This window comes from Poromitra crassiceps (assembly GCF_964638095.1).
Source record: "Poromitra crassiceps genome assembly, chromosome: 2".
Taxonomy (NCBI): domain Eukaryota; kingdom Metazoa; phylum Chordata; class Actinopteri; order Beryciformes; family Melamphaidae; genus Poromitra; species Poromitra crassiceps.
In genome coordinates this window covers 96,708,464-96,722,176 of record NC_139624.1, presented here as the reverse complement: position 1 = coordinate 96,722,176, position 13,713 = coordinate 96,708,464, and the positions used below count along the sequence as shown (strand labels likewise).

At 49.1% G+C, this 13,713-nt stretch overlaps 1 protein-coding gene across 1 annotated transcript in view; it reads left to right on the top strand.

Annotated features, from left to right (window-relative positions):
* The window catches only part of csrp2 (cysteine and glycine-rich protein 2), a 35,974-nt gene that overhangs the window by 3,347 nt on the left and 18,914 nt on the right, over positions 1 to 13,713 (top strand). The window contains exons 2-3 of the mRNA XM_083657442.1: positions 946 to 1,068; positions 3,050 to 3,218. Coding sequence (XP_083513568.1) covers positions 957 to 1,068; positions 3,050 to 3,218 — 281 coding nt within the window. The 5' untranslated portion in view covers positions 946 to 956. The remainder of the gene's footprint in view (positions 1 to 945; positions 1,069 to 3,049; positions 3,219 to 13,713) is intronic.

Below are 13,713 nucleotides of genomic sequence, written 5' to 3'. Positions count from 1 at the left end.
GCCTCTAAAACAGCATCAGTAAATCATGGGACACTCAATTCCTCCACTGGCATCCTCAACCCAGGCTCCTAGGGGTGGGCGATATAGCCCTAAAGTAATATCACGATATTTCAGGGTATCTCTGCGATAACGATATTCTTGGCAATATGACAAAATACAAAAAAACATTTGATTATTAATTTCAAGAACATACAATTGCAACAAAATAAGTGTTAGTTTTATCCACCTTATTTTTGAATGCCCGCTGTAAAATGATTATGGGTGCAAGGTGTGGTCTAGAACATGACTGATTGTTGCAGCTGGTTAGCCTACTTGGCCGAGGGTCTGCCTGCGGCGCTCGTAGTCAGTGCATTTCCTCATCAAACTCAAACAAACAAAAGTTGCTTGTCACAAAGAAATAACACTCATTTGACGACTTATTTAAGAGAATGTAATAATGTTATTATCACATCCGCTAACCTGTTGCTCTTTCACCGGAAGAAGCTCCCATCACGTAAGGCATCATGGCAGCTAGAAATAAGGTGGATATGTCAGGATAAATCAAATGTAAGTTTGCCTTCAAATATTCAAATATGCCTTCAAATATTACTGTGGTTTGTGGTACATGCTCTTTTTGTAACCAAACCACTTCCACACTACTGAAGTCACTCCCACTTTTTTTGGAATTAACTCCTCTGTCTGTCTGTCTGTCTGTCTGTCTGTCTGTCTGTGTGTCTGTGTGTCTGTGTGTCTGTCTGACTGTCTGTCTGTGTCTCTGTCTGTCTGTCTGTCTGTCTGTCTGTCTGTCTGTCTGTCTGTCTGTCTGTCTGTCTGTCTGTGTGTCTGTGTGTCTGTGTGTCTGTCTGACTGTCTGTCTGTGTGTCTGTGTCTCTGTCTGTCTGTCTGTCTGTCTGTCTGTCTGTCTGTCTGTCTGTCTGTCTGTCTGTCTGTGTGTCTGTGTTGTAGCAGCAGACAGGATGCCTCACTGGGGTGGAGGGAACACCTGCACGGCCTGCAGGGGGACGGTGTACCACGCCGAGGAGGTGCAGTGTGACGGCAAGAGCTTCCACAAGTGCTGCTTCCTCTGCAGTAAGTCTGCTGTGTGTGTGTGTGTGTGTGTGTGTGTGTGTGTGTGTGTGTGTGTGTGTGTGTGTGTGTGTGTGTGTGTGTGTGTGTGTGTGTGTGTGTGTGTGTGTGTGTGTGTGCGTGTGCGTGCGTGTGCATGTGCATGTGTGTGTCATCATGGCAAAATGTGGTCCTGAAGACACCAGTAGAGTTCTGCAGGAATGACTCCTACCTCCTACCTGCCTAAGACCCAGATGTTAGCACTTCCGGTTCCTTTGTCTCAAAGTCTTTGGATTTTTGTATGGGGATTTGGGTTAAAGTCCCTGGAAACCAAGCATAAATATGTGTTTTGAATTTGTCACACCACACATTTGTTTTTTCTTTTTCTTTCCTTTGGGGATTTCCCTTCCACTCCAACTGAAATGGTCGGCAGCAAGGGCAAAACATATCCCTGCAGCCCGCTTAGTGGGTCAGACTACTTTAAGGGGGTAGTGGTACTGGTAAATGTACATTTTCAAACAATAGCCAGTCCCAACCAGTCAGTAAGACGGCATCTGAAACTGAGCTGTGTTTCCAGCTGCAGCTGGTCTCAGCAGGGTCTGTTTGGACATCTTCCTCCCTGGTCAGCAGCTGTTCACAGTTCAGCCTGCGATCACTGGCAGCCGTTTTCACAGAGATGTCAGTGAAGATGTTGCAGCGACTCGAGGACTTTGACCAAAAGCATCTGAAGCCACAAAAGAGAGGAGGTTATTTTCCCCGGCGGTTTCGCTTTACAAAGGCTGCCTTGTCCGAGGCTCCCACTGAGGACGCGATGAGCGAAGGGACTCTCGCTGTCCCTGCCTCTTCTTTGCCCTCTGACCCCGTTTCTCCTCGCTGTCCCTGCCTCTCCTTTGCCCTCTGACCCCGTTTCTCCGTTCGACCTCCTCGCACTTTTTTCATCTCTGCACATCAGAAGGCCGCTGTGTGGTGGAAAGCATGTGGAACATATCCAAACATGGAAACACAATGGAACACACTGCTGCACACAGCTTCATATTGTTCGCTCACTCACACCGCCACGTGAAGATTAAAGAGGTCATGGTGACCGCGACCTAGGGAAGATTTAAGGCCGTTTCACACCGGTGTGGATCTTATAGCCTTATATAGCCAATAACCGGTACAGACATTCACAAAGAAATGTTTGAATGAGTTGTAATTGAAACCTGCACACCGCGGCCGAACATTCGTGCGGCATTTTATTTTCCCGGATGGACATTGACGTCCGCGGATTTCAGCCTGCGGAAAATACGTTTGACCAATGAAATCCTTTGTTTACAGCTGATGTCATACCTCCACTACTCTTGCCAAACCCGGCTCGTCAATTTGGTTTCTCAACATCCAATCTTATATGACAAACACCGAACAACGTGTGTGTGTGTGTGTGTGTGTGTGTGTGTGTGTGTGTGTGTGTGTGTGTGTGTGTGTGTGTGTGTGTGTGTGTGTGTGTGTGTGTGTGTGTGTGTGTGTGTGTGTGTGTGCGTGCGTGCGTGCGTGCGTGCGTGCGTGCGTGGGTTTTTCACCCGTATTGAACTCACGCTGCCTCTGTCTCATGTCTTCCTCGAACGGGGAGGAGCAACAATCCAGTGTTCATCACAATAACATATCTGTTGGTTTGGTTAGGAGACAAGGTGACACTGTTAGGCATAACTGTCTCTCTGTCTCGGTCTGTCTCTCTCTGTCTGTCTGTCTGTCTGTCTGTCTGTCTCTGTCTCTCTGTCTCTCTCTGTCTGTCTGTCTCTCTCTGTCTGTCTCTCTCTGTCCGTCCGTCTGTCTGTCTCTCTCACTCTCTCTGTCTGTCTGTCTCTGTCTCTGTCTGTCTGTCCGTCTCTCTCTGTCTGTCTGTCTCTCTCTGTCCGTCTGTCTGTCCGTCTGTCTGTCTGTCTGTCTGTCTGTCTGTCTGTCTCTCTCACTCTCTCTCTCTGTCTGTCTCTTTCTCTGTCTCTCTGTCTCTCCCTCTGTCCCTCAGTGGTGTGCAGGAAGGGGCTGGACAGCAACACACTGGCCATCCATGACCAGGAGATCTACTGCAAGTCGTGCTACGGCAAGAAGTACGGCCCCAAAGGCTACGGCTACGGCCAGGGAGCGGGCACCCTCAGCATGGACCGAGGAGAGAGGCTGGGCATCAAGCCCCAACAGTAAGTTTGTGAATTTGAGAAGAAGAAAAAATCAAGGCGTTGAAAGTGTTTTAAAATAGACTTAAATAATAAATGGGTCAGTGAAAGTGCTTGAATTCATATATTTTGTGCAAGAAGTTTCTTTTTTTACGTAACGTAAAAACTAGGGCTGTCAGCGTTAACGCGTTAATCGCGATGCGATTAAGGGCCGCCCATAACGCGTTATTTTTTTTTAATGGCATTAATCGCATGCCGCTATTTTGTCCCTTCATCGCACCCGTACTTGTAGTCAAGCCGTTCGCAGCCGTTTCCTGTCTCCTGCCTGTGGAGGCATGGAAGACTTAAAGACAGCAATGCGCTTCTAAATGGCTCGTTTTACTTTAAATAACACCCAAATGGCACAGTGGATAAGTCAAGAGCAGTAGTTTGCACCTTGTGTAAAACAGAATTAAAATATCAACGAAGTACATCGAGTTTGAGCTATCACCTAAAAGCTAAGTATACCAGAGCAGCTAGCGGCCAGCTAGCTAGCAGCCAGCTAGCTAGCGCGAGACTCATCACTCATTCTTCCTTCAGAGTCTCGGATGCGCGGGGCCTCTAACCACTGGAAGGTCGGCTCCAATGGCTTCACGCGATATACACGTTATCAATATGCAGTTTCCAATACCGAGCCATTATTCACATGGAAGTGCCAACGTTTTTAGCTCAGATACAGCCTTCTTCGGCTGTGTCATTTTGGGTTTCGACTGCACCACAGCGCCGCCGCCGGAAGTATCGGTTCTGGAGCGTTCTGGAGTGTTTACAATTATTGTGCATTTATTTTCTATTCAAGATGCATTTTGTAGACATTTTGTGACCTCCTGTCTACATTGCACTTCTATTGAATTGAAAATAAATCTAAAATTCAAGATCACAAAGTACATTTATTTGCATTAATTTGATTCCCAATCACGACACACTGATAAGAATTATTAATATCTAATTCAAAATGCTTTGCAATGCAAAATAATGGCATTTTAAACATGAGATACAAAGATGCGATTAATCGCGATTAACTATAGTTAATCGCACGATTAATCGCGATTAAGAAAATGAATCGTTTGACAGCCCTAGTAAAAACGTAGTGACGTAGTAACGTAGTGAATAGCTAGTCTCTCTCCCCAGACTCAAATATTACATTGAATCGCTGTGCTCCGAATACTACATAAATCTGTGCCATTTCGCAGCCCCCACTGCTGTTTTAAAGGCGGGTCTAGGGGTAAGGAGTTAATGACTGACAGGTCGTAGCACCAATGAGAGTGGTTCATTTTCAAAAGTCAACAGAGTCAGATTGGGTGGGCGCGCCTGATCGCTGAAGTTGCTACTGATTGGTTCTCCCAGGATTTCGGGGGAACCAATCACTGGCCAGGATTCCAACAGCAGTTTGGAGCTAGAAGAGACCCTTTTCATGGGGGCCATTTTGTGTCGAAAAGGCAGGGTAAACACAGGTGCAAGCAAAACACTAATGAGGGTTTCCAAATTCCAATCATGGAAGTTGGAAACCCTCATTAGTGACAGTAAAGGCACAGATCCAGGAAGAGAGACGTTCAAACTCAAGTTCAGAATAATGATCTGAGAGTCTGCTGTTAAAGTGAGTCTTTGTATCCTGATGGGATTCCCATTTAAACGTCTCTAAGAAGCCTAGGAACAGGATGGCTGGAGTTATTAGGCCCTCAGTCTGTATAATAAATAGGCTGATATTCCATATTGCAATCTTTTCCGTAGTATCAAATATCGCCCTCCACCAGTCCGCGGCACCATATATTTCTTAGATAACAATTGTGCAAACTTTTAAACTTATAAACATATAATCTAATCGTGGTAGGATAGTCAATTAAGTAATAGTAAGTAGTAGTAAATATTAATATTTTTTTTATTTCAACAATGTTGACTTTTCCACAAAGATCAAATTACACCTCATTTCAATTTTTTGATGTAATTTAGAAGGAAGGAAAAAGAAGTAATAATATTGTATAGAAATAATGATAACAACAACACCGATGATGATGATGATGATGATGATAATAATAACATTGTGATATTTTGGTGGGACAGCATCGCCGTATTAAACTTTGGTTATCAGTGTTCACCCAGGCCTGCTGGATACAGAAATAGGGAGAATTCAACTTTTTCTTTCATTTTCTTTTCTTTTTCTTTATTTTTTGGGTCATTTTTGCCTTTATTGGATTGAACAGTAGATAGACAGGAAAGGTGATGAGAGGGAGGGGATGACATGTGGCAAAGGACCACGGTCGGATTTGAACCCGGGTCGGCCACGCCACGGACTAAGAGCCATATCTTATGATTTGAACCCGGGTCGGCCACGCCACGGACTAAGAGCCATATCTTATGATTTGAACCCGGGTCGGCCACGCCACGGACTAAGAGCCATATCTTATGATTTGAACCCGGGTCGGCCACGCCACGGACTAAGAGCCATATCTTATGATTTGAACCCGGGTCGGCCACGCCACGGACTAAGAGCCATATCTTATGATTTGAACCCGGGTCGGCCACGCCACGGACTAAGAGCCATATCTTATGATTTGAACCCGGGTCGGCCACGCCACGGACTAAGAGCCATATCTTATGATTTGAACCCGGGTCGGCCACGCCACGGACTAAGAGCCATATCTTATGATTTGAACCCGGGTCGGCCACGCCACGGACTAAGGGCCATATCTTATGATTTGAACCCGGGTCGGCCACGCCACGGACTAAGGGCCCTATCTTATGATTTGAACCCGGGTCGGCCACGCCACGGACTAAGGGCCCTATCTTATGATTTGAACCCGGGTCGGCCACGCCACGGACTAAGGGCCATATCTTATGATTTGAACCCGGGTCGGCCACGCCACGGACTAAGGGCCCTATCTTATGATTTGAACCCGGGTCGGCCACGCCACGGACTAAGAGCCATATCTTATGATTTGAACCCGGGTCGGCCACGCCACGGACTAAGGGCCATATCTTATGATTTGAACCCGGGTCGGCCACGCCACGGACTAAGAGCCATATCTTATGATTTGAACCCGGGTCGGCCACGCCACGGACTAAGAGCCATATCTTATGATTTGAACCCGGGTCAGCCACGCCACGGACTAAGGGCCCTATCTTATGATTTGAACCCGGGTCGGCCACGCCACGGACTAAGGGCCCTATCTTATCTTATGCCCAAGTGCAAGTGCAAATCTTTGCTAGTTTCTAGCACTCAACATCTTCCTTTCTGTCTTTTAATTCCCACTGGGTCTCTGAAACACATCATTTGATGTACTGAACTGATAAATAAAAGAAAAAGAGGGCGATTTTAGATAGAAACTAGCAAAGATTTGCCCTTGCACTTGCACTTGCACTTGCACTTGCACTTGCACTTGCACTTGCACTTGGGCATAAGATATGGCCCTTAGACTTTGTGGTACACGCTCTACCAGGTAGCCACTGGGATGCCCCGAATTCACCTCTTACACTGTGCATGTACATGAAATGTACATGGCATAAAACCCAAAAGAGAAAACACACACACACACACACACACACACACACACACACACACACACACACACATACACACACACACACACACACACACACACACACACACACACACACCCTTTCGGGGCTGTTTACCCGAGCGAGATATCAGGTGATCACAGCTCTGAAAGGCTTCATTATGACCCTCCTCTGTCCGGCTGCACAAAGGGCCTCATTGAGGGGCGGCCGGGCCGGCGGGTCCCCCCCCCCCGCGTCCCCCCCCCCCCAATAAGCACAGCTCCGGGGCCCCGGGGTGCCCCGCTCACTTTCTGACCCACGGGCGAGGAGAGAGAGAGAGAGAGAGAGAAAGAGAGAGAGAGAAAGAAATATGCTGCACCTCTTTCTTTCTCGTCTATTAATAAAAACATATTTTGGTCGTACTTTTGAAGCATTGCAGCCGCTTCTACAATATAGATATAGACTTGTGTCCGTCTGTTCGTCCGTGTGCAGCATGAGAGGATGTAGCCTAGGCTCCTCCCCCCGGTGTGGATCGGTGGTCGAGCGAGGTCGACAGTGAATAGAGAGAGAGAGCGGCTGTTGTCAGGGTCGTTGCTTCTCCCCCTCTGCTGTTCTGGGGAGAGTTGTAGACTAGCACATGCTTCCTCAGATTTTTTTCACCTGACAGTGAGGAGTTTCACCGGCAGGACGTAGCACGTGGGAGGATCACACTATTCCCCCCAGTTCCCTAACCCTTCCCCCCAAGCAAGCGCCCCGACCGACCAGAGGAGGCGCTAGTGCAGCGACCGGGACTCATAGCCTGGTCGCTGCACTAGCGACCGAGCGGAAAGCGAAAAGACACGCTCCATAAAGGCCAAAACAAATGAGGGTCATCCTTAAAGTGTTTTTTTTTTCAAAAAAGGGCAGGAGTTTTGACGCCCACTCCACATTTGGATAGGATGAACTTTTGTGGGGCGGGCAAATTTCAGAGCCAATGGCAGACCTCTGTGCAGTTCCTGGTCGCGCATCCGTGGTTTCATTCAAAGTCGACGCTGTGAAGAGACAACTCTTTGAGCTGTCTCGAGTTTGATAAGAGGAAAGCTGATAGTACTGTCTGACACGGTCGTCTATAGCGAGCCGGACGGAATGAAGACAGACAGCGACAACAGCAGCTCACACGCCTCCTCAGTCCAAGAACACAGATTAGCCCAACTCATTTTAAAGAGTTAAATTGGCTCCCCGTTGAAAGTAGAGTACAACAGTTGAAACTGATCATGGTCTATAAAATATTACATGACCTTTTGTCCTAATCATTTCACCAAGTACTTCCAGTTTGTTCGGGACATTCACAGCCTGAACACGAGGGCTAGTGTAGCAGATTTGAAAATACCCGATCTGAAAAGCAAAGTTGGGAGAAGTACATTCCTCTACACAGGGGGGGGGGGGGGGGGGGGGGGGAATGGAACAAGATCCTTAACGAAATTAAGTCTGCAAATTCTCTGAATGGTTTAATGGTATGTTGGTTTATGTCTCCTGTTCTTCTTATCCTCGATTCTTCTGTATTGTTTATTTGATGTTATGTGTTACTGTATGTCCTGTTTTTATAAGACCAGGGACCATGATGGAAAGAAGTGCTTTTTCATGTCATCTCTTGGATGTTGTCATTCTGTATCCAAAATAAAATCAATCAATCAATCAATCAATCAATCAGCCCACCGGCTTCCCACCCACAGACACGGCCAATTGTGCCTGTAGGAACGTCTGACCAATCGCTGCCGGGAATTAAACCCGCGTGGTAGGCGGGTGCTTTTACCTCTACCCAGATGCCCAATTTAGAGCATTGTTGAATCACTTGGGATATCTGCTCTGTTACACAGTGCATGATGCAGCCTGCATGAAGCTGATGTCTGCTCTGTTACACAGTGCAGGATGCAGCCTGCATGAAGCTGATGTCTGCTCTGTTACACAGTGCACGATGCAGCCTGCATGAAGCTGATGTCTGCTCTGTTACACAGTGCAGGATGCAGCCTGCATGAAGCTGATGTGTGCTCTGTTACACAGTGCAGGATGCAGCCTGCATGAAGCTGATGTGTGCTCTGTTACACAGTGCAGCATGCAGCCTGCATGAAGCTGTCTGCTCTGTTACACAGTGCAGGATGCAGCCTGCATGAAGCTGTCTGCTCTGTTACACAGTGCAGGATGCAGCCTGCATGAAGCTGTCTGCTCTGTTACACAGTGCAGGATGCAGCCTGCATGAAGCTGATGTCTGCTCTGTTACACAGTGCAGGATGCAGCCTGCATGAAGCTGATGTGTGCTCTGTTACACAATGCAGGATGCAGCCTGCATGAAGCTGTCTGCTCTGTTACACAGTGCAGGATGCAGCCTGCATGAAGCTGTCTGCTCTGTTACACAGTGCAGGATGCAGCCTGCATGAAGCTGTCTGCTCTGTTACACAGTGCAGGATGCAGCCTGCATGAAGCTGATGTCTGCTCTGTTACACAGTGCAGGATGCAGCCTGCATGAAGCTGATGTCTGCTCTGTTACACAGTGCAGCATGCAGCCTGCATGAAGCTGATGTCTGTTCTGTTACACAGTGCAGCATGCAGCCTGCAAGAAGCTGATGTCTGTTCTGTTACACAGTGCAGGATGCAGCCTGCATGCAGCTGATGTGTGCTCTGTTACACAATGCAGGATGCAGCCTGCATGAAGCTGATGTCTGCTCTGTTACACAATGCAGGATGCAGCCTGCATGAAGCTGATGTCTGCTCTGTTACACAGTGCAGGATGCAGCCTGCATGAAGCTGATGTCTGCTCTGTTACACAGTACAGGATGCAGCCTGCATGAAGCTGATGTCTGCTCTGTTACACAGTGCAGCATGCAGCCTGCATGAAGCTGTCTGCTCTGTTACACAGTGCAGGATGCAGCCTGCATGAAGCTGATGTCTGCTCTGTTGCACAGTGCAGGATGCAGCCTGCATGAAGCTGATGTCTGCTCTGTTACAAAAGTGCAGGATGCAGCCTGCATGAAGCTGATGTCTGCTCTGTTACACAGTGCAGGATGCAGCCTGCATGAAGCTGATGTCTGCTCTGTTACACAGTGCAGGATGCAGCCTGCATGAAGCTGATGTGTGCTCTGTTGCACAGTGCAGGATGCAGCCTGCATGAAGCTGTCTGCTCTGTTACACAGTGCAGGATGCAGCCTGCATGCAGCTGTCTGCTCTGTTACACAGTGCAGGATGCAGCCTGCATGAAGCTGTCTGTTCTGTTACACAGTGCAGGATGCAGCCTGCATGAAGCTGATGTGTGCTCTGTTACACAGTGCAGGATGCAGCCTGCATGAAGCTGATATGTGTTCTGTTACACAGTGCAGGATGCAGCCTGCATGAAGCTGATGTGTGCTCTGTTGCACAGTGCAGGATGCAGCCTGCATGAAGCTGTCTGCTCTGTTACACAGTGCAGGATGCAGCCTGCATGAAGCTGATGTCTGCTCTGTTACACAGTGCAGGATGCAGCCTGCATGGAGCTGATGTCTGCTCTGTTACACAGTGCAGGATGCAGCCTGCATGAAGCTGATGTCTGCTCTGTTACACAGTGCAGGATGCAGCCTGCATGAAGCTGTCTGCTCTGTTACACAGTGCAGGATGCAGCCTGCATGAAGCTGATGTCTGCTCTGTTACACAGTGCAGCATGCAGCCTGCATGAAGCTGATGTCTGCTCTGTTACACAGTGCAGCATGCAGCCTGCATGAAGCTGTCTGCTCTGTTACACAGTGCAGGATGCAGCCTGCATGAAGCTGTCTGCTCTGTTACACAGTGCAGGATGCAGCCTGCATGAAGCTGTCTGCTCTGTTACACAGTGCAGGATGCAGCCTGCATGAAGCTGATGTCTGCTCTGTTACACAGTGCAGGATGCAGCCTGCATGAAGCTGATGTGTGCTCTGTTACACAATGCAGGATGCAGCCTGCATGAAGCTGTCTGCTCTGTTACACAGTGCAGCATGCAGCCTGCATGAAGCTGATGTCTGTTCTGTTACACAGTGCAGCATGCAGCCTGCAAGAAGCTGATGTCTGTTCTGTTACACAGTGCAGGATGCAGCCTGCATGCAGCTGATGTGTGCTCTGTTACACAGTGCAGGATGCAGCCTGCATGAAGCTGATGTCTGCTCTGTTACACAATGCAGGATGCAGCCTGCATGAAGCTGATGTCTGCTCTGTTACACAGTGCAGGATGCAGCCTGCATGAAGCTGATGTCTGCTCTGTTATACAGTACAGGATGCAGCCTGCATGAAGCTGATGTCTGCTCTGTTACACAGTGCAGCATGCAGCCTGCATGAAGCTGTCTGCTCTGTTACACAGTGCAGGATGCAGCCTGCATGAAGCTGATGTCTGCTCTGTTGCACAGTGCAGGATGCAGCCTGCATGAAGCTGATGTCTGCTCTGTTACACAGTGCAGGATGCAGCCTGCATGAAGCTGATGTCTGCTCTGTTACACAGTGCAGGATGCAGCCTGCATGAAGCTGATGTCTGCTCTGTTACACAGTGCAGGATGCAGCCTGCATGAAGCTGATGTGTGCTCTGTTGCACAGTGCAGGATGCAGCCTGCATGAAGCTGTCTGCTCTGTTACACAGTGCAGGATGCAGCCTGCATGCAGCTGTCTGCTCTGTTACACAGTGCAGGATGCAGCCTGCATGAAGCTGATGTGTGCTCTGTTGCACAGTGCAGGATGCAGCCTGCATGAAGCTGTCTGCTCTGTTACACAGTGCAGAATGCAGCCTGCATGAAGCTGATGTGTGCTCTGTTGCACAGTGCAGGATGCAGCCTGCATGAAGCTGTCTGCTCTGTTACACAGTGCAGGATGCAGCCTGCATGAAGCTGATGTCTGCTCTGTTACACAGTGCAGGATGCAGCCTGCATGCAGCTGTCTGCTCTGTTACACAGTGCAGGATGCAGCCTGCATGAAGCTGATGTGTGCTCTGTTGCACAGTGCAGGATGCAGCCTGCATGAAGCTGTCTGCTCTGTTACACAGTGCAGGATGCAGCCTGCATGAAGCTGATGTGTGCTCTGTTGCACAGTGCAGGATGCAGCCTGCATGAAGCTGTCTGCTCTGTTACACAGTGCAGGATGCAGCCTGCATGAAGCTGATGTCTGCTCTGTTACACAGTGCAGGATGCAGCCTGCATGGAGCTGATGTCTGCTCTGTTACACAGTGCAGGATGCAGCCTGCATGAAGCTGATGTCTGCTCTGTTACACAGTGCAGGATGCAGCCTGCATGAAGCTGATGTCTGCTCTGTTACACAGTGCAGGATGCAGCCTGCATGAAGCTGTCTGCTCTGTTACACAGTGCAGGATGCAGCCTGCATGAAGCTGATGTCTGCTCTGTTACACAGTGCAGGATGCAGCCTGCATGAAGCTGATGTCTGTTCTGTTACACAGTGCAGGATGCAGCCTGCATGAAGCTGTCTGCTCTGTTACACAGTGCAGGATGCAGCCTGCATGAAGCTGATGTCTGCTCTGTTGCACAGTGCAGGATGCAGCCTGCATGAAGCAGATGTCTGCTCTGTTACACAGTGCAGGATGCAGCCTGCATGAAGCTGTCTGCTCTGTTACACAGTGCAGGATGCAGCCTGCATGAAGCTGTCTGCTCTGTTACACAGTGCAGCATGCAGCCTGCATGAAGCTGTCTGCTCTGTTACACAGTGCAGGATGCAGCCTGCATGAAGCTGATGTCTGCTCTGTTACACAGTGCAGGATGCAGCCTGCATGAAGCTGTCTGCTCTGTTACACAGTGCAGGATGCAGCCTGCATGAAGCTGATGTCTGCTCTGTTACACAGTGCAGGATGCAGCCTGCATGAAGCTGATGTGTGCTCTGTTACACAGTGCAGCATGCAGCCTGCATGAAGCTGATGTCTGCTCTGTTACACAGTGCAGGGTGCAGCCTGCATGAAGCTGATGTCTGCTCTGTTACACAGTGCAGGATGCAGCCTGCATGAAGCTGTCTGCTCTGTTACACAGTGCAGGATGCAGCCTGCATGAAGCTGTCTGCTCTGTTACACAGTGCAGGATGCAGCCTGCATGATGTGTGCTCTGTTACACAGTACAGGATGCAGCCTGCATGAAGCTGATGTCTGCTCTGTTACACAGTGCAGCATGCAGCCTGCATGAAGCTGTCTGCTCTGTTACACAGTGCAGGATGCAGCCTGCATGAAGCTGATGTCTGCTCTGTTACACAGTGCAGGATGCAGCCTGCATGATGTGTGGTGCAGGATGCAGCCTGCATGAAGCTGTCTGCTCTGTTACACAGTGCAGCATGCAGCCTGCATGAAGCTGATGTCTGTTCTGTTACACAGTGCAGCATGCAGCCTGCAAGAAGCTGATGTCTGTTCTGTTACACAGTGCAGGATGCAGCCTGCATGAAGCTGATGTGTGCTCTGTTACACAGTGCAGGATGCAGCCTGCATGAAGCTGATGTCTGCTCTGTTACACAATGCAGGATGCAGCCTGCATGAAGCTGATGTCTGCTCTGTTACACAGTGCAGGATGCAGCCTACATGAAGCTGATGTCTGCTCTGTTACACAGTACAGGATGCAGCCTGCATGAAGCTGATGTCTGCTCTGTTGCACAGTGCAGCATGCAGCCTGCATGAAGCTGTCTGCTCTGTTACACAGTGCAGGATGCAGCCTGCATGAAGCTGATGTCTGCTCTGTTGCACAGTGCAGGATGCAGCCTGCATGAAGCTGATGTCTGCTCTGTTACACAGTGCAGGATGCAGCCTGCATGAAGCTGATGTCTGCTCTGTTACACAGTGCAGGATGCAGCCTGCATGAAGCTGATGTCTGCTCTGTTACACAGTGCAGGATGCAGCCTGCATGAAGCTGATGTGTGCTCTGTTGCACAGTGCAGGATGCAGCCTGCATGAAGCTGTCTGCTCTGTTACACAGTGCAGGATGCAGCCTGCATGCAGCTGTCTGCTCTGTTACACAGTGCAGGATGTAGCCTGCATGAA